This window comes from Osmerus mordax, chromosome 21, assembly GCF_038355195.1.
Source record: "Osmerus mordax isolate fOsmMor3 chromosome 21, fOsmMor3.pri, whole genome shotgun sequence".
In the NCBI taxonomy this organism is placed as follows: domain Eukaryota; kingdom Metazoa; phylum Chordata; class Actinopteri; order Osmeriformes; family Osmeridae; genus Osmerus; species Osmerus mordax.
The window spans coordinates 8,661,153-8,687,011 of record NC_090070.1 but is presented as its reverse complement, the minus strand read 5'-3'; the positions used below and the strand labels follow the sequence as shown (position 1 = coordinate 8,687,011).

General features: G+C 45.3%; 2 protein-coding genes across 6 annotated transcripts; one reads left to right on the top strand and one right to left on the bottom strand.

The window, feature by feature from the left end:
• Positions 1-9,972: 9,972 nt before the first annotated feature.
• Positions 9,973-17,121, bottom strand: utp6 (UTP6 small subunit processome component). Its single transcript, XM_067259589.1, has 19 exons — positions 16,877-17,121; positions 16,611-16,695; positions 16,482-16,523; positions 16,252-16,344; positions 16,118-16,165; positions 15,937-16,000; positions 15,720-15,838; positions 15,490-15,567; positions 15,255-15,336; positions 15,058-15,139; positions 14,697-14,875; positions 14,417-14,496; positions 14,226-14,303; positions 13,951-14,130; positions 13,155-13,235; positions 12,815-12,924; positions 12,563-12,629; positions 12,251-12,323; positions 9,973-12,005 (listed from the first exon to the last, which is right to left on the bottom strand). Exons 1-19 carry the CDS (start codon positions 16,966-16,968, stop codon positions 11,851-11,853), a joined length of 1,788 nt encoding a protein of 595 aa, XP_067115690.1. The 5' UTR covers positions 16,969-17,121; the 3' UTR covers positions 9,973-11,850.
• A 594-nt stretch (positions 17,122-17,715) lies between these two features.
• suz12b (SUZ12 polycomb repressive complex 2 subunit b) lies at positions 17,716-25,347 on the top strand. 5 transcript variants are annotated; one of them, XM_067258810.1, is made up of 17 exons: positions 17,716-17,884; positions 18,186-18,330; positions 18,686-18,732; positions 18,815-18,879; positions 19,028-19,096; positions 19,204-19,253; positions 19,364-19,449; positions 19,558-19,789; positions 20,151-20,256; positions 20,543-20,648; positions 20,767-20,944; positions 21,178-21,266; positions 21,548-21,691; positions 21,838-21,995; positions 22,741-22,939; positions 23,265-23,344; positions 23,578-25,347. In XM_067258810.1, exons 2-17 carry the CDS (start codon positions 18,201-18,203, stop codon positions 23,882-23,884), a joined length of 2,046 nt encoding a protein of 681 aa, XP_067114911.1. In that variant the 5' UTR covers positions 17,716-17,884; positions 18,186-18,200; the 3' UTR covers positions 23,885-25,347. The 5 variants fall into 5 exon arrangements, with proteins under 5 accessions (XP_067114911.1, XP_067114909.1, XP_067114910.1 ...); XM_067258808.1 differs by having other exon boundaries at positions 23,265-23,353; XM_067258809.1 differs by having other exon boundaries at positions 19,025-19,096.
• Positions 25,348-25,859: the final 512 nt, after the last annotated feature.

Here is a 25,859-nt window from a genome sequence, read left to right as displayed (position 1 = left end):
TTGGTGGGCAGGTGCATACAGTAAACACATAAGAATCTCTTCAGGAGCCCATACGGAGTAAACACAGGTTAGCATCACAGCGTTTCACTGTACTTTACCAGCCGACGCCGCACCTTGCTTGCTCATATCACATTTTAAGTAATGATGAGGTAAGGAAAAGCTCCCACTCCTCCTCGCCGTGAGTCAATGACTGTTGTCGGACCCGCAAATAAACCAGGAATGAAGCTGTTTCACTCCCATTGCCATTCAACCACACGTCCACGACCAAGCTCTCAGGGTGGAGATCTGACTCATTGTTCCCGCTGTGTAAAAGAGAGAAAGGGAGAAGAGAGGACAGAAAGAAAAAAAAACCTAGTCTGTTTTCTCACTACTCTGGTTTGGTTCCAGGAACTAGACCGTGACCACTTAATTAAGTTCATGCCTGTGACCTGGCTAGCTAGCTGGTGAATCTCAGTGTAGCAGGCCCAGATCACAAACAAAGCATTGGCCATGGACAGTCAGCTAGCTCAGCAACTAGTGGAAATACAGTTAACGAAACAAACGGATATAGTAGCCATATCAAGTGAGAGAAAAGTCTGTCAATGCTAATGTCCTTATTGTTAGCAAAGGGCAAGCAAGGCTACACCCAAATCACTCTGTATGCTAATTGGTTGCAGCGTCTTGTGTCTCGGCGCCAAGCTTATATCAACACCTTAGCAGACACTCAGCAATAGTGTGTGGGAAGGTGTTTTGTCATATTCATCGGTGTTATTAAAATGCAGCCGTCTAAAATCTTTCAAAGCATTTCTCAGACGTTTCCCTTAGACTTAACAAGGGTGTCTGACGAGCCCTTTAAATATCCAATGGACATAGCTGACGGATGTGTTCATGTTTCTCTCCTCATCAATATCACGTGCGTCCGTCTCTATTTTTCGAATAGGCTTTCTTCTGGGAGTTCACCAAGGAGGCAGTTCACAGAGTTTGGTTCAGTTCTCCATCACTTTTTCTCCCTCCAGCTCTGAGACCAGATGATGTGTTTATCCCATTAAGTACATCTTTTCTAATAACAAGATGATTGATTGGATATGGTGGAGGCTCCTCACAGCTCTGACACACAAAAAGGTCTGCTGCATTAATATTAGTCTCGATTTACAAGCTGTTCTTCTGGCCTTGCTTGAAACAAAACTTTAAGCCTGGTCTCATTCAAATGGTGAAAAAAAATGGATGATGTCAACTCAAACAAGGACAACAACATGACGAGTTTGAATCTTAAAATGAATTAAGACAGGATTCTAAATGTAACATTTTGGTTAAGGACTTAACTGGTGAAGTTAAGTTGGCAGGCCAAGATGGCCATAAGACTGCTAGAGTCAACCTTAGACACTCTAAAAGCCATCCCCAAACACTACTGTGTGTGTGTGTGTGAGAGAGAGTGTGCGCGTGCGTGTGTGCGTGCGCGTGCATGTGTGCGTGCCTGCCTCTGGTCCCTGTGGTGTATACACAGGACATTAGCCAAGACAAAGATTCATAGAAAAACAGGAAAGCAAAAGGGGCATCGAAAGGCGCTATACACCCATATAAGACATTAGGTGTCATGAAAATACATTAGATATTTGGGTTACAGATGTAAAGTATATTACCAAAATATGGGCACTGTTAGTTTTGGATCTGGGTGGGCTGCACACAAGCATAGCTGGCCTAGGGTCAAACAAGGTCAGCCTGAAATCTTTCGGCAACCATCATTCCAATGCCAAGATGAAACAAGTATTTGTTCATCCTGTATGATTAGTCATGCTCCTCAGATACGCATATCTGAGATATCTCTTTTAAACCCAGTAGTAAATGGTTTCATCCCAACACACATGCACAGAATAAGATGGAGGTTCTCCCAACACAAAGAAAATAGCTATAATAATGTTCACTGAATAACTTGACTCGGGTCCTTTTTCGGTTTCCGTGAAGGTGGAAGACCTCGCTTTGCTGATGTTGTTTTTAGGGAGGTGTGCTATCCTACTTCTAATGCCCTATCCATTGACCAGCATGAAGAAGCAAGTTTGGTTGAGAGGCCTAGCTTGGGTTTGCATGGTTTGGCACCATTGAGGGATGTAGAGACAATCCAAAGATTTGACTGAATCAGTCAACATGTTTTTTTGCCAGCCCCATTTGGCCAATGAGAAAGCCACAGAAATGTGAATAAATCGATGGCTTAATTCTAGCCCAGCCTCAAGGTGAGAGAAATTAAGACGTAACATTTCCCATGATTAATGGAAAATGAAGTATGCTTGCTAAATATATCTGCCAATCCCTTACCACACAACTTACTTGTTGGATTGTCACACACGTGAAAATCCAACAGACAAATAACCATCACTCTACACAAGGGATAATGTTGCAAAACACATTCAGAACTGAACTGATGGGTTTTGCAATGCAAGGAGTCTTAGAAAAGTTTGCTAACATGCCTCGTTGACCCCAAACAGCCAGAATACAACTACAAGTCTTTCAGCACCCCTGTGGCTGGTTGGCAAGGAAAGGAGCGAAGAGACCCGTCTAAGAATGGTTTTCCAAAATATTTGTGCTGAATAGGGACTATTTTCTCAGTGAGGACCACCTCACAGCTTAGCTAACCGAAATAGAGTTCTACACATGCCAACACAGTCAATGCATGAGGTCTGTCTATTGGCAAACATGCTTACACAGACCAACAGTACGAGGTGGACTTGCATTCAGTTTATGCTTGGTTGCCACGGGAACATTCAACTCCAACAAGTGATCTGGCATTATATAAGTAAACAGTGCATTCATGAGCAGTGCACAGTAAAGATAGAGGGTACACAGCCTCAAGTCCTGAGATCTAAGTTTAGTTTGTGTGTGTGTGTTGGATATTCTACATACTCAACTAGGGGGATAGCCTAAGAGTTGAACCCTATGTTTATAAAGACCTTTTCACCCCCCACCTAAACTTAGCTTTTCGCTCAACACTTGCCTGCTGTTTTAGTTGTTTATAATGGCCGTATACTGTATAAGATTTCAATTTCAGATGAAGTGGCTCAAATTGTTGCCTGCTGTTTAAATGTAGATGATTTTGTTGATGCTAGTCCGCTATCTGTAGCGGGGTAAAAAGGGTAACAATCCATAAACTCTCTGATAAACCGCAATCCGGCTATTTTAAGGGACTTAAATAGTGACAGTTGTTTGAGGTTGAGATTTCAGATGATATGATCATTGTTTCAGATGACTGAGAATTGGTTGAGAAAATTACCATTGAGATACAGTGCTTGATTACCCGCTTCTAGATACTTTTGTCCTGAATAAGTCAGATCTTGGAAAGCGATTGGCTGAAATCAGGTCGGGAGAATTCATCATCTAAAAGGCAGGGGGATACACACAGGGAATGTCTGCTCCAATTTCTTGCCCTCTTGTCTTTGTGTGGTGTGTTTGAGTAAGATTTGAGTGGTTCCTTGAGTGCTGGAACGGTTTCAGCCCACACCCTAACAGCACCCTCAGTTAGTCTGTTGTAAGAGGCGTGGGGCTAATGTCAAGGCGTCACACAAAGGGAGGGGGAGGGGCTCTTGTTGAGTCATGTCTCCGTGTTACTGGGAACCCCACTTTCCAAGTCTGCGTGCATAAGCCAACAGTATTAAATACACATGCTCACATAGCAGAGAACCCCTGCCAATTCGCCAGACACCACACACTGGTTGCACACTTGCACATGTTAGCATGGCGACAGACCCACTCGCACACTCTGGATAACACACACACTGTGTGAAACCTGAACACCCCACACCTTTAACTGCTTGTCCACCTATCAACACTCACATCCAACCCATCTGCAGGTTTTGAGGACCAGAAGGGTCCACATGCACCGCAGACAAAGGAAACCTGTGGTGCATGTCATGCAGGCAAGCTCTTTCACCAGCCCCATTTAGACTATCTGTGTTTGTCGCCACTCAATAGTGATTTGTCATCCCCAGAGGTCAACTTCCTAAGCAGATCCATCACTTGACTTGGAGGAACTGAGAAACTGGAGGAACGAAACGTCTAAACCTCCCCCCCCCCCCCCCCCCCCCAAACAAACACATCATCCAGTCCTCAAAACAATTGTTGAAATTTTTGAAAATGTCTGAAGAGATACATCTGACGGCGCTGCCAACATTTCTTCACTTTAGAGCTCGGCTGAAACCTGCACCGACTTGCTGCAAATCCATATCCAAACGTATCTGCACAGAAACTTGGCGCGACACTTTGAAACCATTTCAAAAGCAGTACTACTGATTTAATCCAGGATAATACTCATGATCATCCATCATCAATGGAGACTATTGTCCGGTAAGCGGCCTTACCACGGCACTTAAATACTGGAGAAAACTGCTGGTATGTTCACCCAGCACATGCTGCCTAGCTCCAGGGGCCTAAAGGTTAAGGAGTTTATGGACGCTGAAAGATACCATAGAAAGCTCATCAGTTCAGCTTCTCAGGCTCTTTCTCTTTCCGGTGTAAATTATGCTGCGATCTGAAAGGAAGGATAAGCTGGTTGTAAGTCGTCTTGGCCTGGAGGGGGAACTTGTCTGCAGTAGCTAAGGGGGAAGCACAGCCCGTCAGTCCTGTGATAGCCGTATGAGATTCCACATGCTCTGATGAGTAATTCCTCTCCCTCCCTCCCCCTCATCCTCCCCTCCCTGGCTGTGGTGTGTTAGCCCTGAGTCATCCAACCAGCGAGCCCCACACTTTCCTAACCCTCGCCTGTGGCGGAGAAGAGGATCCTTCCTGGTCCGTGGCGATCCCACGGGGGAAAATCGGCCAATAGCTTTCCGTGGATGACTCACTTGCTCGCCGACCAACCAATGATGAGTTGTCCTTTCTCCCGGCCCCACCCCGACACCACCACACCTCAGCCTGGATCAGAAGCTTCCTGTATGTCTGTCTGTCTGTGTCTTGGCGCAATGTCAAGACACTGAAGGACAGGAAGCTCACTTGTCTGCATGTTGAACAATGGAGAGACCAGGGGGGGAAAGATAATGACAGTATAAGGCTTGCCTGAAGGGTGTATTGGTATCATTAGCAAGGGAGATGTGCTTAAATGTGTCTAGGGAAATGTACTCTCGTGTCTGCATTCCTACCCAATTCTTTGAGCAGGATGTGAATCTACACCTTGAACATGCTGTGAACTTTTGATGGCCGAACATGGAAGTTCTGGCTGCTGCTTCCTGCGATTATGACGTCACGCTTTGTTTACTATGACCGCTGGCCCAACACATGGATCAGAACCTTCTGTACGGTAGCATTTTTGAGGGTGGGTGGGGTTAAAATAATGTATTGACTATCCATACGCCGTTAGGAAAGGCTGTAATACTCAATTGACTGCTTGTCTATTGTTTCCTTGGCTTCGAAGTGCATTGGGTTGAATGTAGCTGGTATTGTATAGCCAACAGCATGTTGCAACAGGAGACTTTGTTGACCATTGCAAGAGCAATAAGGATTTTTAGGGGCATTATGACTGGGTTAATAAAACACAGCTGCCCCTAAAAGTCCCTCATTTTTCTTGCTGCCTTTTTTCCTCTTTCTCTCGATCTCTCCCTTTCTCTAAAGTCTCATTCCAAGGTTCTGAGGTTGAACTGGAGCAATTGTTGGCTCGTGCGGGGTACACAGATTGGGCATCAGATCAACCGTGGTAGGCCACTGGCAACCACAAAAGGTGACCAAACTCACCGTAGAGGTTGCCAGCATGCGAAGAGTTTCAGATAAGAGATTTTTACACAAAGGCGGCGTACGTGGCCAATGTTTATAAGTTGTGTATTTACAATGGACAAGCTTTATTGGGATTTGTGCGGACATTTCAGGAGGGGTTGAATGAGTTCAGAGCAGTTTTCTGAGAAGGTGTCCCAGTGTGATTATTTATTCATTTTAAGCATTTGGCATTTGCAGAAAAGTTAAAACATGAGTCAACTGGATTAGCAGAAGTGTGGTATTTATTGTAGTAAATGTTGTGATGCAAGGACAATATATTATCTCTAATTATGGCATTCTTACTTACGGACCCAAGTGAACTCGGTAGCCTGACTAAGTAAACAAGGAGACACAAACTCATGAAGGTAGGGCTTTCAAACCAGCCGTGTTGTTTTCCAGAGCCTGCTACAGCCCTGTTTAAGGGCAATAACAAGTGTATGCAATAACACTCAGTGTGTTAGAGTGGCAAGATCTGTCTGTTTGGACCCCGTGTGAATGCGAAATGCCATTGAGTGAGGTTTGGCAGGCAGTAGCAACAAGCACTGTTTAATATCTCAGCTATAATCAGCACACTTGGTGACTATCCCAGATCTCCCGAATGTTCTACTCTGCTTATTCAAACCAGGCCTAGTACTACCTGCCTCCACAGCTTCCCTGGTTTTAGGCCCTGAGAACTCCCACAGTCACTCACAAAGGCTTCAGCCTGGAGAGTGGGAGGACTTTATCACGACTTGTGTTTTCTTTCCCTTCGGTTTAATTGTATTAATAACTGAAGAAGTTTAAGAATTGGTGTGTCCGTATTGTTTCTTGTTAATAATGCCAGCAGTTGACCGATATAAAACTGTTGATTACATTTTGTTATTGGTATATTTACACCCTTTGGAGCTGATGCACATTTGGCAACTGTAGCAGCTTAGTGACAACACAAGCCTGAAATAGTAAGGTTGTAAAAACGTATTCGTTGCCACTGATGTGTTTATGCAAGCGACAAGTTGACCTACGTAAACAACTTCTTTATTTAAAAAAAATAGTTGATACAAATGAAGTGAATTTATGTACAGTAAGATGTATTATAGCCTATTTTTCTTTAGATGTATAATATATTACACTCGATATTGGCTGTTGACAGATATATTTTAGCAGTTATAAATGTTTTCGACTAAAATACTGCACAACATGTGCGTCAGTGAATGTCTAACCTATGTGTTCTTTCAGCATGTAGATGTCACCATCAGTTATATTAATTACATAAAGCACTTAGTGTCAAGATGCTAAATTCATTAGTCGGGCATGTTTGGCATCCTGTGGTCCAGACCGATTTAGAAACAGGCGAATATGACTTCGTCTTGACTTGACACTTGTTAAATAACAACATTGGTTTGTTAAAACAATCTAAGATCATTGTTTGTCCTCACCCCCCTCCAGTTTGAACCCAATTTACATTTACTCAAAAATTGTTTCTTAGGACTTAAGTAGCTTTTACTGTCCTTTCAAAGTTAATATGGTGTCAAAGCCTGAAGTATACAGAAAGAAAGAAATTCAGCTATTCAAAATACGTTTTGGATGAGTCACCAATCAATATTTTTTTTTCCATATTAGTGTGAAAGTTAGAGATTATTTATTCAAGCTTAATAGGCCTCAAGCTTTTGGCCTCCAAGTTTGTTTTTTCCCGGGGGTTTTTATATTATTGCTGAGAAATTTATTACTGTTTGTACAGGAATGCCACATTTATGACTGTCGATGGCAAGGCAATAGCCTGCCTTCTGAACTTGCTGGTTACATGAGCCAGAAACTGGGACTTTGTAGGCCAGTTGAATGAATGAGGACTCACCTTGCCCGCAAAGACCCAACTTCTAACGCACACATTTTAAGATTTTTAAGACTTTTTTTATCAAGGGACCCGAACATACAGCCTCAAAAAGCATCCTTTCCAACGTGATCGATAGGCTATAGCCTACTTCCGTATCCAACTCAAAACTGTCAGGCGCAAAAATCATTTGGAATCTTGAGAAAGCCTACATTCTAAAATGTGCAATTGTGGTGGTGTCTGGATGCGTTACGTATTTACCTTTATGTCCAATGTTAACAGACATGTTCAACTCAGACACAAAACGCGTTGGTATCTGCATCCCTTGTCTTGTCCGGCAAGATGACTTCGCGCAGAAGACTGTCGGAGAGAACGTCGCTGCGTGCGAAGTTGAAGTTCTCTGCTCATCACTCAACCACCGCCCCTCTTTTTTTGATCAGTTGCGCTGGTATTGCACGAATCCCATATTTAGTAAGATTATCCTTTGGGACGAATTGCTGCATTTTCTTTTGACATAATGTGGAAATGTCTTCAAAAATAACTAAGAGGCAACAGAGGAGCACTTGTGCCAGGTTAAGCTATCCCCACAGCCTAATGGAAATCTCGGATACATTTCATGTTCTCCGGTCCAAGCAACCTCGTGTGCACACACCAGCGTCAATCCCTGAAATATCCATTCTGGAAAGAGACACGTTGATGTTATTGCCATGTTGCAGTAGGCTATATGACCACGACATCACCCAGAGCTGGAAGGATATGATATATGGTGTTGCGCCCTCGTGTTGGGACCTCCCCAAAATGGACTTCTGCTAAGTGGTAACCTGGTTATTTTGAGCGCGTCACTCCGACTCGTCTCCAATTATAGGTTTCCTTCGCCAAGATTTGGCGCATCAATGCAAGATTATCTTAAATATTACTTACTAACAATAAAAACTACTTTCAAAACACACGTTTACATTCAAGATGCAATCACGATTTAAGGTCTGGCGTTTTTGTGCAGTAGCCCAAGGTATGGAGTTAAATAAACCTAAGCAATAATTGGTCATATCTAAGAAAACATAGACGTATGGAAACTTTTCATTCCACTTATTAATTGACATTTGTAGCAACATCTTAAAATAATTGTTCATTACCAGTTTATAACAAAGGTAGGTTCATATCTCACCGTCTCATAGACTGTTGGACATTTTCGTGGTGTACTGCGACTCCCAGTGGCTTAAGTGTGTGTACCATGTCTTGACAGTTTTATTACAGGGAAAGTATAAAATAAAGACGTCATTTTTGAATTTCAATGATTTGTCCATATGAACCCATAGGCTAGGCCTACGTGTTTGTATCTACCTTGGATGGATGTTTATTAGAGTACGATTTGGGTTCAGAAGATTTATAGAATAGTGAACTCACAAACACCGAGTTAAGGCTTTTAAGATCACGCCCTACTTTGCGTGAGCGGTGACGCTCTGCAACAGCATCAATTGTCACCGGTTCAGAATACGGAGACAGCAATACCGCTTTGTTGGGGGGGAATAAAGCCCAAGCATTTTCGAGGAACGACAGCGGTACGAATGTACATTCTTATTCCGACAGCGATTGTATTAACTTTGGCAATCTCTCGGTGAGTAAGCTATTAGGCTAAAAATGTGCTAGTTGTCGCAATCGCGGTTCACATGCGAACTTTGGCAGGAAATGGACAATACACAAATAGACAGTGTGTTGATGTGTTGCTTTGACAAACAAATGCATTTATTGTTCCAATGGTTGTCATGTTACAAGGCAATGAAGTTAAGAAGGATGGTTCATATTCATGGCAGCTATGTTGTTATGGCTTTATGTCCCACTTTTAATCAAATGAGTCTCAAATGAACCTCTGACTCAATAGCTGCAGATGAAAGGCCTAATAATTGAAATGACGCATACGTCTATGATGTTTAAAGGGACGTGGAAAGAAACGTCGGGATAGGTGCTAGGATGAGAGGGGTATATGGCCTCCATAATACGATACAGAACTAACATTACTTAACTCACTTTTAGCAATCACAGTCTCCCTCTCTCATAACTGTAGCACATGTAGCAAATTAAAACGATTCAATATGATACAAAGGCACACGGGTCATTCAAGAGCCGTAGTGTTGAACGCCCAGCTCCCTGTGCTAGTTTGGCATCCAAAACAAACATCCTCATGTCGACCAGCCTTCCACCTGAGAGCCAATCATTTAGCCCATTTGTGCCTCTGTCTGTCTCCCGAAGAGAGCGTGGCGTAGCTGGGGCCTTGGCCGGCGGATGCTGGCTGGTCCCTCTCGATGGTGTCTCCCACCATGAAGGCGGTGGTGGACGCTGTGTGGGCGGTGTGGAGCATCGGGGCCTCCATCTACGACTACATCCACACCAGCGCCATGGAGGAGCGCATCCACGCGCTGGAGAACGTCATCACGGTCCACCAGTGCGTCATAGGCCTGCTGTCCGCCACCCTGGTGGTGCTGTTCACCTACATCCTGTTTAGGAACCACTGAGGGTCTAGGAGGAGGAAGACGGGACACGAGGGAGCTGGAGAACGGACGCGGATGGGGGACGGATGGGATTTCGGTAACCGGGGCTTTGGCTTGACGAGCTAATGCAAGCACAGAGGACGGATGGAAGAAATGCTTTGTGGTCGTCAATGTTGGCTCGGAGAGGAAGGGTACTGTAGACCAGGATGCAAGGACCATGACCAGTCAAGAAGAATGGTTCGGCTACCTGGCTACCAGCTTGTCTGGCTACTTGACTCTTGTGTGGGTGTGTTCGGAACACTCAGTCATTCATGAATGATTGGTTTATAGCCATGTCATTGAGCTGTTTCCTTTAGAAGTAAACCCAGTACCAGTTTGAAATAGGGATGTCAGATTTTCCACATCTCCATCTGAAGTCTTTTCCTCAATGGAGTTAAGTAACTGAATTAATCCTGATTCCCTCGCTCACAGCCCAATTTCTGCCTTAATACGCCTCATGTGGTTCAACTCTCCAGATGGAAGGAATAATAATTATTTTGTTGTCATGTTTGCACTAATTGCTTCTCTAGCCTGTATGAGCCATGGGAAGCTGCAAACTGGGGATCTCCGTTTTTCTTTTTATAATCTAGGGTTCTGCGATATGAATGGCTTTGTTCTCTTCTCCCTCAGGTCTGGAGGTAAAGAGGTTAACTAGCATGTACGCATAGAGAAGGGAAGAGAGAAGGAAGGAGAGAGAGCACCATCATGGGACTGAATGCCGTTTTGAACTGAGGGCTTCCATAATAGATTTAGAGTGGCGTGTGTGGCCTCAAAGACATCTTTAAACTCTCCAGCTGTTCTTCATACAATGGTTAACAATAATTAGGGCAACTGTTACCACAGTCTGCTAGGTTGGGGGGAAAACTCTCCTGTACTGTAAGTGTAAGAAACATACATTAATAGTAGTTTAAATGACTGTAATATTTGAATTAAGATTTGGGACGTTTATAAGTGTTTCCTGGTACGTCATTAGCTGTGTGACAGCATCACTGGAGTAACAGGAAAGTGTGTATCGAAGTGTCCTTAAACACAGTAAATATGCACCAATCGAAATGTTCAAGTTTGTAAACCGTTTCATTACATTTTCTAATATACTGAAATTGTAAGACAGTTGGTTTTGAAAGGTGACAGGCAAAGGTACTGGTGTGTACTGTTAAAAACAAAATGATTTGGTTTTAATTAGCAAAGTAAAGTACATAAGTATTCAGTCTTACAGGGAATGTAAGGCGTCTTAAAGAAACATTTCCCCCCCCTATGCTAATGTCTGCCACGATATAGATCACTTATTCACTCCTGAGAAACTGCCTGTATTTGATGCCTTCCTTTATTCAGGACTGGTTGGTCAGTGGACTCACTGTCATACATGGCTCAGGGCAAACTAAAATGGCCCTGTAAGAACCAATAAGGTTCACTTGGTTTATGTTTACCAGGTGGTTGTATGTGTGTACTGGTTCTACCAGTTCTACTGTGTACTGCCGAAGGTTATTGTACTGTATGAGAGTTTTGCATATGTTTTTGATCCCATTTGTCTTTTACCTTACTGTCGACTGTAAATGTACTGTACGAGAGGCTCCAGATAGAAACTTACATCAGGATTGTTTAATGTTAACAGCATCTAAGTTTGTTTCAAATGTATAACAGATGTAGAATTGTCATAAGTGAATAAGAAATGTTGTAAAATTGAATGTTAAATACAGTTTTTAACTCAAGACAAATGTCTACAATATAACTCATAACATTATCAGCTGTCAATGAAGACACTGTTGGAACGGTCCATCTCTGAAACTTGCAGGGGTCAAGATCTGTGATCTAGATGTGTCCCGTCTGCAGTAAAGTGTACTGTGTTGTGAATCTCTCCACACTCTCCCCCTCAAGCATCTTCATGGCCCTCCAGTGGATCTTCCCACAGTTCCCAGGTTGGCCCAGGGGTCCAAGTTCCTCCCTAATGTAGTCCAGCCACAGACCTGGCGAGGAAAAGAGCACATTCTTGTTAAATCTCAACTGCTCTTCCCACATATTGAAATGGCATTTTGGCCTTTGAGATCATGTACTAGTACTTGAACCAGGTTTGTAAAACCATGAGTGATCCATGTAATGATATCTGCCGTGTTTGTTTAGCTTCTCACAGCAATAACCCACAGTTGGTGTACTTGTTTGAACGAGCGCAGGTTTTGATTTGGATTTGTTTTTTGAACCCCTTTTTCCTCACCGTCGTCTGTGGAGCCAAACTCCCTCAGGGCCCTCTCAAACAAATCCCTCAGGTTGCTCATCTTGGGAGATTCCTGAAACACCGACAAACATCGGTGCGGTTAGCAACTGGAGTCCCGAGCATTCGACAGCATTCTCAGACAACACAAGACACATGACAACAGGCCCAATAGTCGTGCCAATGGATAGAACAAATGTCGCTTTTGTAGGTTAAGCCACAGCATGTGTTGTTGAACAAAGGGTTGGTTTGAGACGGTGCATTCCCATAGGGCCTTGCATCGTTTGCTCACTCGTTGGGACTCGGCACACTCACTTGTTCTTTCTCAATCTGGATCATTCTGGTGAAGAACGCCTTGGAGAACGGCCGGTTCTCATGTAAACTGAAGTAAAACATGAAAAATCCAGTTTGAGGAGAAAAGGGACAGTATGCATGGAAATGCAATTTATAAAGTTAACATTGATGCATGTTTAAAACAAAATTAAGACTTTTGACAACATTTATATAATAACCAACTGCTCAGTTGATTGTGCTGCATAATTTATACTGAATAGCATTAGCTTGTACCTAGTGAAGGCTTTTCTGGCTTTCTTGTAGCCTCCAGCGTTGTAAGACCACTCAAGGTATTTTTCCTTCATCTCTATGGCAACAGCAGCCACTGGCGACAGTAGACCTTTCTGCAAGCAGACAAATAATTGATTTCGTAAAGTTCGTCTTGTCCGGTCACACAGTAACAAGACTACGGCCTTGTCCATGCAAATGTAACCCTGTTGCTGACGTACGTAGCCAAGACTGGACTTCACGTTTAGGGAATAAGGGTTTTATTTGAATGGCTAGGCCACTATGAAATGTTAAGCTCTATGACAAAAGATCAATAAAAAGGTGACCCGTTTTGACTTGTTCGTACCTGAAACAGAGCTTCCGTCTCTTCGGGACTCTGGGATGTCCCGCTCCACTCCACCTGGAGCTGCCACACCGGCAGACTCTCCTGTCAGACAGAGACCAATCAGCAGGCAGGATGACTCCACACCAGACTCATCCCTCCCCCCTGACGCTTCTCCTCATATGTGACCCACTGATCCGGGAACATGGATAACGGACAGCTCTTTTTACCCCTTTTAGGACTTTTTACCCCTTTTAGGACCAGAGAGAAGCCCTGTGGGGCCCACCATGTGTCCCAATACACACCCAAGATAAACAGTCACATCGAGGCAGGGTTTATTAAGCAAGCTGTGTGTGTGTGTGTGTGTGTGTGTGTGTGTGTGTGTGTGTGTGTGTGTGTGTGTGTGTGTGTGTGTGTGTGTGTGTGTGTGTGTGTGTAGAAGGGTGGTGAATGGGGTGAGGGATAATCCCTGGCACACAGCAACTTCTCGTGAGGTGAGACTTGCAAAAGCGCCCTCGCAACAATAACTCACACATTCCTATAGAGAAGAGGTTGTTCAGCGCAACAGTATGGCAGGTCAGTTAAAGCCACCAGAGTATAACACGCTTCAGGATACAAGTTCCTCTTTAGGTTGCAGACCCCACCCCCAGACCATTAAAGGAGGAAGATTCACAACCGATTAGAACTTAGTGACAAGGAGCCAGTTCAATTTACAACGGCTCCAAAAAAGAAAAGAAAAAGGAATCTTGGTAGAGGAACTTCATCCTCTATAGGACATTAATTGGGCCAGAGAGCTGCCCCACATTGAGTGTGTGTGTACCTTGGGATTCACATGCGTGAGGGCTTCTTGGAATAGCCTCCCCGTGTCACTGCTCCCAAGCTGCATCAGCGTCTGCAGGGCCAGGCTCCACACGTCCACCGATTGGCTGTGGCGCTGGGTGGCTGCCATGGCAACTCGGGCCGCCCCCTCCGAGTCTCCCATGGAGAGCAGGGCCTTCAGCTGGAAGGACGCAGGATGGATTGGTGAGGTCAAGGGAGTCTGTTTCACAGTACTGGGAGTTGTTCTCCTATGGGTTTTGTTTGCCGCGTTCTTACCCAACTCTTCAAAAAGTCCTTCTTTAACAGCGAGGCGTCATCGGCACGCTGAAGTACTGCCAACAGCCTTTGCTGCCTCTGAGGATGGACACACACACACACACGCTGACACCCATCTCTCAGACCACTAGCTTGCTTGCAGTACCATCAAACACACTAAGGGGATTTGCACAAAACACTTCAGTTGTTACCTTGTCTTTCAGCTCCTGGACATTGGTCTTCCTCTTGAACCTCTCCAAGCAGAAGGTCACATAGCAGGTCCACATAGCCTCTGAAAAACGACCAAATGAAATTAGTTAAACAAATCCATCCTTTTTTCTTTTTTTAAGTGACATGATGTGCATTCCCTTTATTGCACTATTCCCTCCTGAATTCAAGTTGATCTAGTCAATTCCTGTACAAGCAATCCAGTAACAAAATCCCTGCAGTAGAAATTGTAAACCTGTACGTAGGTGTGTGTGCGCGTGTTACCCGTGTTGAGGCTCTTGACGCCCTCCTCGTAAACCTGGCTGCAGCGCTCCTCTCTGCGGGCGATGTCGGAGGCCCGTCCCGCGGCGCTCAGCAGCTCCTCCCCCGCCCCGGGGGCCTCCAGCTCCCGCATGGCCATGAAGTCCCACGTTGCACTGTCGTCCGTGTGGTTCGCCTGGAGGCTGGACGCAGACGCAGGCACCGTGAGTGTGTGGGCTCGGGGGGCAAGTGTGGGTACAGTAGCATTCACGCTGCCAACGTGGACGTCTGAGGTAACAGACGGTCTTCGCTATTTTGTAGACGCCATTTAATGTGGCCTTTGTATTTACAGTATTACTAAAGTCCCCTCGTCGTTCGGTCTTACTCTTGAAGGATGGCGTCCTGCAGCTCTTTGGTGAAGTCAAAGATGGCGGCGATGCTGAGAAGCGAGAGTATGAGATCGGCTCCTGAGGTGACAGAAGAGGAGACCGCGTAAGCGCCTCACAGGCCAAAGCAGCCAAGGGCCACATGTGATACTACAGGGCCATGCCACATGTGATACTACATGTTGATGTAACTCACCCTGGATTTTCCCCGTAGCATTTCTGTACACCACCTCAGCCAGCTTGCCACTCATAACCTCTGGGGGGAACTCGTATTCGCCCTGTGGGATCAAAAACAATGTTTTACAAGGGACCTGTGTGGGTCTATTCTGACAGTTCAGCCCCCCTTCTATCTACTTTAGAAAGGGGGAGCTGGAAGGATAGAAATGCAGCCCTGTGTGTGTGTGTGTGTGTGTATGTGTGGGTCTACTCACCAAGTCCATCTTAGCCAGCTCCAGCTCCTTCTGCTCTTTCCTTAATTTTTCAGCATGCAACAGCTCCATACGAAAGTACTGTACAGGGAAACACAGGTACTGAAGATCAGTGCCATCAAAAGTACCTCTTCCACAGTCCACCGTCTGTATGATCATCATTTGATAGTGATGTCTATACATTTACTTCACTGAACTACAAATCCCATCTTTCTCTGCCCTGCAGTTCTCACCTCCTGGTAGACTTTCTTGTTCTCTGGATGGAAGCGCAGGGCCCGCAGGAAGATATGCCTGGCACTCTCTGACGAGTTCCTGTCCTCCATCTCACTCTTGGCAGCCATGATCCACAGGGCTGGAGAGAGCGAGGCCTGCTTGTTATTCTGGGTACCAGGCATCATTATCCACATACAGCTAGAGCTATGTAGTGAGGTAACTAGTGATGTACTCTACCTGGCTTATCAGGGTGGATGGCCAACATGGATGAGAAAACCTTGCTGAGTTGACCCTTTGTGTTCTATGAGAAGACAGGAAAATGTCACATCTTCAGAACACAGCATTCATGCGACAGTAAATTTGTACAACATTTGGTTAACATTCATTTTGGAATTTGAAAAACAAGGCAATCACGTACCCATTTCTTACAGAAGGCAATGTGAGAGAGCCACAGTTGAACGTCATCCTGAGAGAACAGAAAACACAATCTTAAGTCCGTTTAAAAACGTTTTTAACCATGTGTCATTACATCTAAAAGGGCTTGTCTTGTACCTTCCATTTGTTTGTTGCTCTCCTGAACACTGTGTTTATCCTGTGGATGATGGGAAACTCAATCTCTTCTCTCTTGAAATGATAGCCAATGCGCTAAAGAACACACATCGTGTTAGAGTGTAACGCTTTTCCAAATGTCACCGAATATATATGGACTCATTGGAGTGTAGAAAACAAACACTAGATGACAAACTATACATTTCACACATTAATAAGACTGAATATCATACCGATCTTCTCTTTTTGATCAGCTCCAATGCGTTGATTTCATACTATGGAGGGTAATGAAACAGTTAGTTCATCTTTGGACGTCTTCACGGGCGCATATTTCATCAGCAACGTATCGACATTTGGCTTACTTGAATGTATGCTATGAAATCATATTTGCACAGGGTCAGGCGATGCAGCTTGTATTCCAAAGCGGTTGCTCTTTTGAGCATGGATCTGCAAATAAAGAGACATAAGACTTGGCTAATGTGACTTAACAGCCAAACCCCAACCGATTTTCGAGTTAATTTTTACGATTGTATATGACAATATAATCAATGCTAATTGAATGGAGACACAGGGGCAATTTGTGTTGCTAGAGATGACTTGTCATGCCATTAAGGAAAGCTGATCTTACTTGACTTCTTTTTTGGTGAACAATCCCACTCTTTCCAACTGTTCCAACTCAGGGATTCTGTCCTCGATTCGGTGCTGGACAATCTCGGCCATTCTTCACCTCAACCTCAACAGATCAGTGCCTGAATTCGGATTTAGTGCTATTGTGAGAACTGTGTCTATTTGCAGAATACGTGTCAAAAATAAGACACAAACTAGCTTGCCATGTAGCCAAATCTCACAATTTTCTACACGTGTGGAAGTTGTGGCAACTTCACTTCCGGTTCCCTCCCTTACATTATTCCGACTGGAAACGCCTTGTACCCTCGATTTATCAGAATAGGGGAAACAAATACAGAAATACAGTACGAACAAGCGATCATTTCTGCTTTTATCAACCACAAAATATATAATTTACAAACTATAAAAGCATGTTAACAGTGTAATTATAATGCATGTAGATATATACTATATACTAAACTAAATATACTACATACTTATACATTATATGTATTTACATTTTACATTTTTTTTTACATTACGTATTTGTAAATCAATCCAAATACACTTGAGGCCATTTTCTATTCTATTTCAGCGAAACCTGAAAAAGAAAAATACGCGCATATGTAAACAACTTTCATGTCCCATACTAGACCCGATTTCCCGCAAAATCGTTGAAAGCGAGAAGAGAAGAGACCGCGTTAAGTGTCATTTACAGTCCTTTCTAGCCAATCAAAACTTTGTATTTTCATATAGCATTTTCTATTGGTTGAAATGTCCTGCTTAGACGTCCAGTAAAACCATAGAATTTCAACCATAACGTGAAATTTTACAGGAAGTTTTCCATAGGCTATATTAAATAATACAGTCGATTAGGCCTTTACATGTAGGTTTTTTTGCATACATGTCAGTTTTGTTTCAAAGGGTTGGAGAAATTATTCAGGCACTTTTCATTCTGGGAGCTATGCTAGCGTAGCTATCGGCGTCTACTGATTCACTGCCATTATTTCATGTGCAGTCTGTGTTGTTGGTGAGTCTGAAGCAAGCTACTGTGGCTAACGTTAACTAGCTAGCGTTGGTCTTTCTATATATTTATTTTTTGAACCCATAGTTGTGTATTTCTGTAGCGTACGATTAATATGTATGAAGGGTTATGTTTTATTATCTCTACTTTTTTCTGCCGAGATCCATGTAACCACATCCATCTTTCAAAACCCGATTAACGTTAGCTTAGCTTGCTGATTTAGCCTGCTAGCTAGTAATGTAAAGCTAGCCGGATTTATGTTGATCAAAATAATATTCCCTCTTTTTATCTGTTTCCCAATTTACAGCGCTCAGGACAAGCTATGAGCGGGGCCAGTTGTAAAGCCAACGGTGCCGTATACCCGGCCTCAACAGTCGTGATGAACTCGGTGAAGAAACCGAAGATGGAACAGCTTCAGGCCGACCATGAGCTGTTCCTACAGGCCTTTGAGAGTAAGCTGCCTAGCTATATTATTATTATATTCGGAAAATATTGTTTCCACCAAGTTGATTCTTGTGGGAGCTATTTATTTATAAGCAAGGATCCTGTTGGTTCTTTTGTGTAAGTGTACCCACTTAAAACACAATATGATTTTTGTCATGCACATCATGGCTGAATTTAGGCCTTTTTGAACTTGATCATGGGCAAATCTCCTGGGTACATTTCTATCCCCTAAGATTTCTTTTTATAAAAAAAAACCCTTAGTAAAGGTGCCTGTTACAACAAATAACCCCTTTGAACTTCATATTTGTTATAAAACAATTTCCGACTTTGAGCAGTTTATAAATATGGTGTTTGTATTTTCAGAGCCAACTCAAATATATAGATTTCTCCGCACAAGGAACCTGATTGCAGTAAGTCAGTTGATTCCTGTTGTTGACACACCATAAGCATCTGGGTTCATTAATGATTAATCAACATATGATTCTGTTTCAGCCCATATTTTTGCACAGGACACTGACCTTCATGGCTCACAGAAACACTCGAACAAATGCCAAAAGGTAAAATATATCTCCTGGTTGTTCACATACAAATCTGACAGCTTTCAGATTTTCTATGTCATGTAACATAAGTTGATCCTAGTTAATGTAACTGTAGATGCATAGCTTGTGTTGAGCTTTTCTCAAGTTGTTGAATTGGCATTAGCAGGAAAACTTTCAAAGTGGATGACATGCTGCAGAGGGTTGAGAAGATGAAGGGAGAACAAGAATCTCACAGGTTGGTCATGTACCGCAGGCCTTTCCAGTGTGTTTAAACCACATACCTTAACCACATTCAAGTAAGCCGAAAGCCTGACTGAAAAACGGGTTTTGTTTTCTCTTTAGCTTGTCATCACATCTTCAGCTCACTTTCACTGGATTCTTCCACAAGGATGGTAGGTGTTTACTGTGCATTTGAAAATGATTTTATATTTGAGGCTGGACAGTTGAAAGGCGTCCTATCACACTGATGGAAAAAACAAAAACACATTTCCTTTCCCAACAGAAAAGCCATCTCAGAATTCAGAAAATGAACAAAGCTCAGTGTCTCTAGAGGTGCTACTTGTGAAAGTCTGCCATAAAAAACGAAAGGTACCTTTTCCGCCATCGACGCAGTAAAGCCCAACAACTCACATAAACTATTCATGAATCCACTATACTTTCGTTTTTCAACAAATTGTTGTGTGTGTATCTTTACAGGATGTGAGCTGCCCCATCAAGCAAGTGCCTACAGGTAAAAAGCAGGTGCCTTTGAACCCTGACTGCAACCAAACCAAGCTTGGGGCCTACCCCTCCCTCCTGGTCTCCAGCAACGAGTTTGAACCCAGCAACAGCCACATGGTCAAGTCCTACTCGCTCCTGTTCAGGGTGTCGCGCACAGGGCGAAGGGACGTCAACGGCCTGGTCAACGGGGAGGCCAACGAGAACATCGGTGGGTGTTAACGTCCGAGCTCTGCTGAAAGTGTGTGAAAGCGATGTGTGGAGACGGTTACGGCCACCGATCGTTGAATCGTTGCGTTTTTAGAGAGAGAAGCAACTATAGGCGGCAGATGCTGCCACTCTATGGCTTGCAGTAGACGGGCAGAAGGTTATTGAAGCCTTGCTGCCCGTCTCTCCCTCAGTGTCGCCAAAAGAAATCTCACCAGAAGTACGCTGTCGGCTCTGAAAAGTTGCTAGATGTGTCTCTAGTCGCTAGATACGATTTTGTGTTGCTAGGGAAGGTGAACATTTGCTAAATCTAGTGACAAAGTCGCTAAATTGCCCCCCCCCCCCCCCCCCCCGTCTCCCTCTAGATGTGTCAGAGCCTCCCAGCAGGAAGAAGAGAAGCTCCTCCCACAGAGAAGAGGGGGAAACCACAGAGACGTTTGTTGCACAGATGACTGTCTTCGACAAGAACCGGTAATCTCAGATGCTAAGCGTTGTTTGGATTTCTCTTGACTTTTTTTTAGACAATCGAAATTGAATGGAATAAAAAATATATTCCTAAGCGTTGTCATTCTTTCAGTAGTACTGATCTCGTATAGCTTCCGAAACACAATCTTGAAACCTTCAATTCCCATCCGATTACTAAGCGAACACATTCATACAACTAAAGTAATGGGAACTACAATCCCCAGATATCTGTCCGGTTTGTCAACCTGATTGTAGTTTGTTTGCTAACCAATGAGCCCCCCTGTGTCTCCAGGAGACTCCAGCTGCTGGATGGGGAGTACGAGGTGTCAATGCAAGGGATGGAGGACTGCCCCCCCAGCAAGAAAAGAGCCACATGGGAAACCATTCTGGATGGCAAGGTGGGTTTGACCGGTCCTGCCACAGCCATAATGCCCCAGCACTACCCATCCTGTAGCATCACCACCTGCAGCCCAGCCCTGTGAGCGCAAAACTGAACGTCTCCCCCCTCCCTTCCAGAGGCTGCCTCCGTTCGAGACCTTCTCTCAGGGACCCACTCTGCAGTTCACCCTGCGCTGGACGGGGGACGCCAGCGACAAGTCCACCGCCCCCGTGGCCAAGCCCCTGTCCACCCGCAACTCGGACAGCTCCAGCCCGATGGAGAGCAGGACCAGCACACTCAAAACTGCTCCTCTGGGTGAGGCGGCACAGAACGCCGGTCGCGCACGCTCACGTTTACAGCTCCCTATTTTACACATGGCATGGGCTCTGGTTTAGGTAGGTCTCCTGATATGTGACTCAGGGTCACTCGGATGGGGGCCATTCGCCCACTCGTTCAGAGCCATCTGCCTAGAGCTTGGTTGTACTCTGAAGGCTGAGTGGTTTGTTGGCGGGCTTCAGTGGCATGTCTCCTCTTCCCCCCCCTCGCAGCTGTGAAGGAGTCCGTCAGCACGGACGTGCAGGTGAGGAGGGAGCAGATCCTGTGCGAGCCGCGTCAGAAGCTGAGGATATTCTACCAGGTAAAAAGTCAGGGACCTTTTTGCTCAGATTTCCAGCCTTGGAAACGAGGCCCCCACGACACGGAACGCCTTTTGACTTTCGGCGAGCAAGCGATGTGACCAAGCGTTAAAATGAAACGATGGCCGGTGTGACGAAGCACGCGTCGACACCGCCAGTGACACGTTTCAGCTAGCAATGCTAGCATTAGCACGTGCCCCCCCACACACACTCGGAACCATTGGTGACGTTTCGGGAGGAGTCGTAATATTTCACCCATGTCCTTTTTTTTGCCCCTGACTAGTTCCTGTACAACAACAACACGAGGCAGCAGACAGAGGCCAGGGACGACCTCCACTGCCCCTGGTGCACCCTGAACTGCAGGAAGCTCTACAGCCTGCTGAAGCACCTCAAGCTCTCCCACAGCCGCTTCATCTTCAACTATGTGGTGAGGGGGCCGCGTCTGTTAACCCTGGACTACCCCCGTCGCGTTCTCTTCCCGTCTCCCCTGAGCGCTTGCGAGCCGTATCCGCCGTTTTAGCTTCGGTAAATGGTGAACCGCCCGAAGACTCATCTGCTGTCTCTGTCCACCAGCCTCACCCTAAAGGAGCGCGGATAGACGTGTCCATCAACGAGAGCTACGACGGCTCGTACGTGGGGAACCCTCAGGACATCCACAGCCAGCCCGGATTCGCCTTCAGCCGCAACGGCCCCGTCAAGAGGACCGCCGTCACACACGTGCTGGTGTGCAGGTAAAGCCCCCCCCACCACACACACACACACGTGCTGGTGTGCAGGTAAAGCCCCCCCCACCACACACACACACACGTCAAGAGGACCGCCGTCACACACGTGCTGGTGTGCAGGTAAAGCCCCCCCCACCACACACACACACACGTCAAGAGGACCGCCGTCACACACGTGCTGGTGTGCAGGTAAAGCCCCCCCCGCCACACACACACACACGTCAAGAGGACCGCCGTCACACACGTGCTGGTGTGCAGGTAAAGCCCCCCCCACCACACACACACACACGTCAAGAGGACCGCCGTCACACACGTGCTGGTGTGCAGGTAAAGCCCCCCCCACCACACACACACACACGTCAAGAGGACCGCCGTCACACACGTGCTGGTGTGCAGGTAAAGCCCCCCCCACCACACACACACACACGTCAAGAGGACCGCCGTCACACACGTGCTGGTGTGCAGGTAAAGCCCCCCCCACCACACACACACACACACTTCAAAACACCTTTCCTTGGGGAGCCCATGACCAGAATAGTGTCTCGTTGTCACATGAAGTCTGTGAAGGGAGTTCACAGAAAGAGAACGTGTGTTCAGTGTCCAGACCAGCTGACGTGGTGCTTAAGCCGACCCCATTGCTTGGCCATGGTCACTTGCGTGTGGGCCTTGACCCTCGGGACCTGATAGACCCACGACAACGTCTTCCTCCACCCCCACCCACCCCCCCTGTCCTTCCACTCTGCTCCCCCAGGCCCAAGAGGACCAAGCCCAGCTTGTCTGAGTTCTTGGAGTCTGAGGACGGCGACCTGGAGCAACAGAGGACCTACGTCAGCGGACACAACCGCCTGTACTTCCACAGCGACAGCTGCATGCCCCTGCGGCCCCAGGAGATGGAGGTGGACAGCGAGGACGAGAGGGACCCCGAGTGGCTGAGGGAGAAGACCGCCACGGTGAGGGGCCCCCCGAGACCACCCGCACTTTTTACACACCTACCCACGCACACACACACACACACATGGTGTACAGGAGACAGGAGCTGGCTTCAAATATTTACGCTTTGCTGTGACAACCGCCGTTAGTTTAAAATGTTGCGCTACTGTCACTTTGTCAAACTAAACGCATACGTTTTTGGTTTTCCAGTGTATACCAGTGTGCATAAAATAGGCGCCTTAAATCGTGTCGTAAGTGGCTTTGAATGGAACATATATGCCATGATAAGTTATTTGCATCGGGCCAAGTGGTCGTTTTTCTCTGAACGAACGTTTTCCCCCGCAGCAACTCGAAGAGTTCACGGACGTGAACGAGGGCGAGAAGGAGGTGATGAAGCTGTGGAACATGCACGTGATGAAGCACGGGTACGTTCAGTATGTAAAACCCTTTTTTTCCAACTATTTCTTAGTTTACCGTAGAACGCGCTCCACAGAGGTCAAAGCTAGCTAGGGTTAGGTAGAAGATACGACACAAAAAAAATCTCTGTGGAAAAACACATAGTCCCTCAAACATGACCTAGCGCTAGTTCAAACATGCCAGGTTCACCAGTGGGACACGAAATTCCAAAGTCGCTCCGTCTCCCTCGCCGATCAAACAGGTTCATCGCGGACAACCAGATGAACCAGGCCAGCATGCTGTTCGTGGAGAAGTGCGGCGCCTACATCGCCCGCAGGAACCTCTGTCGCAACTTCCTGCTCCACCTGGTCAGCATGCACGACTTCAACCTGGTGAGCGTGGCCACGATCGACCGTGCCATGGCCCGCCTCCGCCAGATCCAGGAAGAGCTGCCCGACGCTGGGGAGGAAGACCAGGCTCTCATTGGCGGAGCCTGCAACGGGGCCCTCGCCATGGTTACCGGCGGAGGCAAACATGGCAAGAGGACGAAAAGCTCCGTGACGGACTGATCTTTATTATTCTTTTTTTCTTCTTCATATTCCTTAAATTTGCACACTTTGGTGCTCAGTTAGATGAAGGAAGTTGTCAATTGATAACTTTGACAAGGTAAATTGACAAACACACACATTCAAACAGGTTTTTTTTTTCTGCAGGACTAACGAGAATACGACCAAATATGGACAAGCGTGCACACAGCCAGCAGGCATTGTGGGACTCAAAATAATGTTGAGTGACACCAACTCATTATGCATTTTGTGAGCCAATCATTGGCAAGTTTGGGCAAACTGGCGATCACGTTCAAGGTTTTAATCATGGGGCGGCTGCCTTCCTTATTACACGTTTGACTGTAACAGTGTCATAAGCAATTACTGCATATTGGTATCATTGCCACTTCTGATTATTTGTACACATAACCTGGTGGCCCGTGTTTTTTCCCCCCCCTAGCTGATTCTTTTAGCACTTGGTATATATGTATTTAGTGAATTGTTAACAACTCGAATCAGTTTGTTCAATCTGGTCTGCATCATTTGTCAGCTGCACCTTTTCTCCAAACTGGAGAAGTCCCTTTTTTTCCATTCGGATTTCCATTTCATTTAACTCTTGCCATGTATGCGTGGTATTCATGTTGGTCATGTCCTTTAGTATGGTTGGATAACCGAGCCCATAGATGGCGTTTCAGTAGGATCCCACACTGATCTCTCCATCCATTCGTCTGTCTGGAGGTGAAGACGACCTGCACGCTGCCAGCATGTCACTCCTGTGTGGGCGACATCACCTTCAAACAATAACAACCTGTCGGTTTTCCCCTAGGGGCGTTCGGTGTCACGGTACGTAGGTTTGGGAGTGCTCAAAATACGAAAGGCTTTCGATTTTCTCCACTCGTTCATCAACTGAGGTTAGAAATGTGATAAGTGTCGTTCAATCCTTATGGGAACACTTTGTATACATTGTAATAATGTCAATATTTAGCTATATCCCATTGTGAATCTGATAATCACTGGTTATACATTTTGGTTGTTTCTTTCTCAAAGCAATATGCTGTATGTTGGGTGGTTATAAGATCCTGTTTTCAAGGCAATTAGGTGCAGTTTATGCCAAAGGGGGGGAAGTGTGGTTTTTCATCCAAGTCTCTTAGTTCTGCATTTTTGTTTAGCAATTTATTTCCTTCGTTTTATGTCAGAATTGAAATGGCAAACGCTCAAACGCCTTAGTGATATTGTATGTTCCATTGTGTGTGCACAGACTGAACAGAACTATACTGTTTTTCCTGGGGGATATATTATGTCTTCAGACCTCACAACCCGATGGACCACTCTTGTGTTGTCCCGTATATTGTTATGCAGGCTTTGGTCTTTAGGAAGGGATAGAAGTGATCAATTCAACACTGTTGTCAAAACAAACCACCCTGTTGTGAACTATCTTATAAACTTTGGATATGGGGAATTTTTATATTTAAAATAAAGTACATTTGACCATATTTGGTGGTGTTGGCTTATTCAAGAGCTTTGTATCATACCTGTATAACCAAACGTAGAGAAGACGTCGGACGCGGGCTACATGTAGATTGTATTGCATGAATATTCATGACATGTTTTTAGCGTGACGCGATTGGTTGATGTGCTGGCGCGCTGAGGAAGGAGTGGGTTTGTGGTTATCATTAAGCATTGCATCCGTCGTTTGCAAGCCTGTTGATTTAGCTAATTCACCGGGTGTCTAAAAGCCAGATGCTTAGTTAATATAGTATCACAAACTTTGTGGAAATGCCGTAATATGGAAACCTGATTTAAGTTATGACTTGGATGCCCAAGGCTTATCTTGCAACCTGAGGAAACTTGGGACTGAAGCAACGAAAATAACTAACGCTAGTGGTCTTTGTATGATGAAGTTGTAGCTATAGCTGACAGATTTTAGCTTACTTTTTGTTGGCAACGGTGCGGAAAAGCTTTTCTCGAGAAACCTTCTTTGTTACACCTAAAACTAACA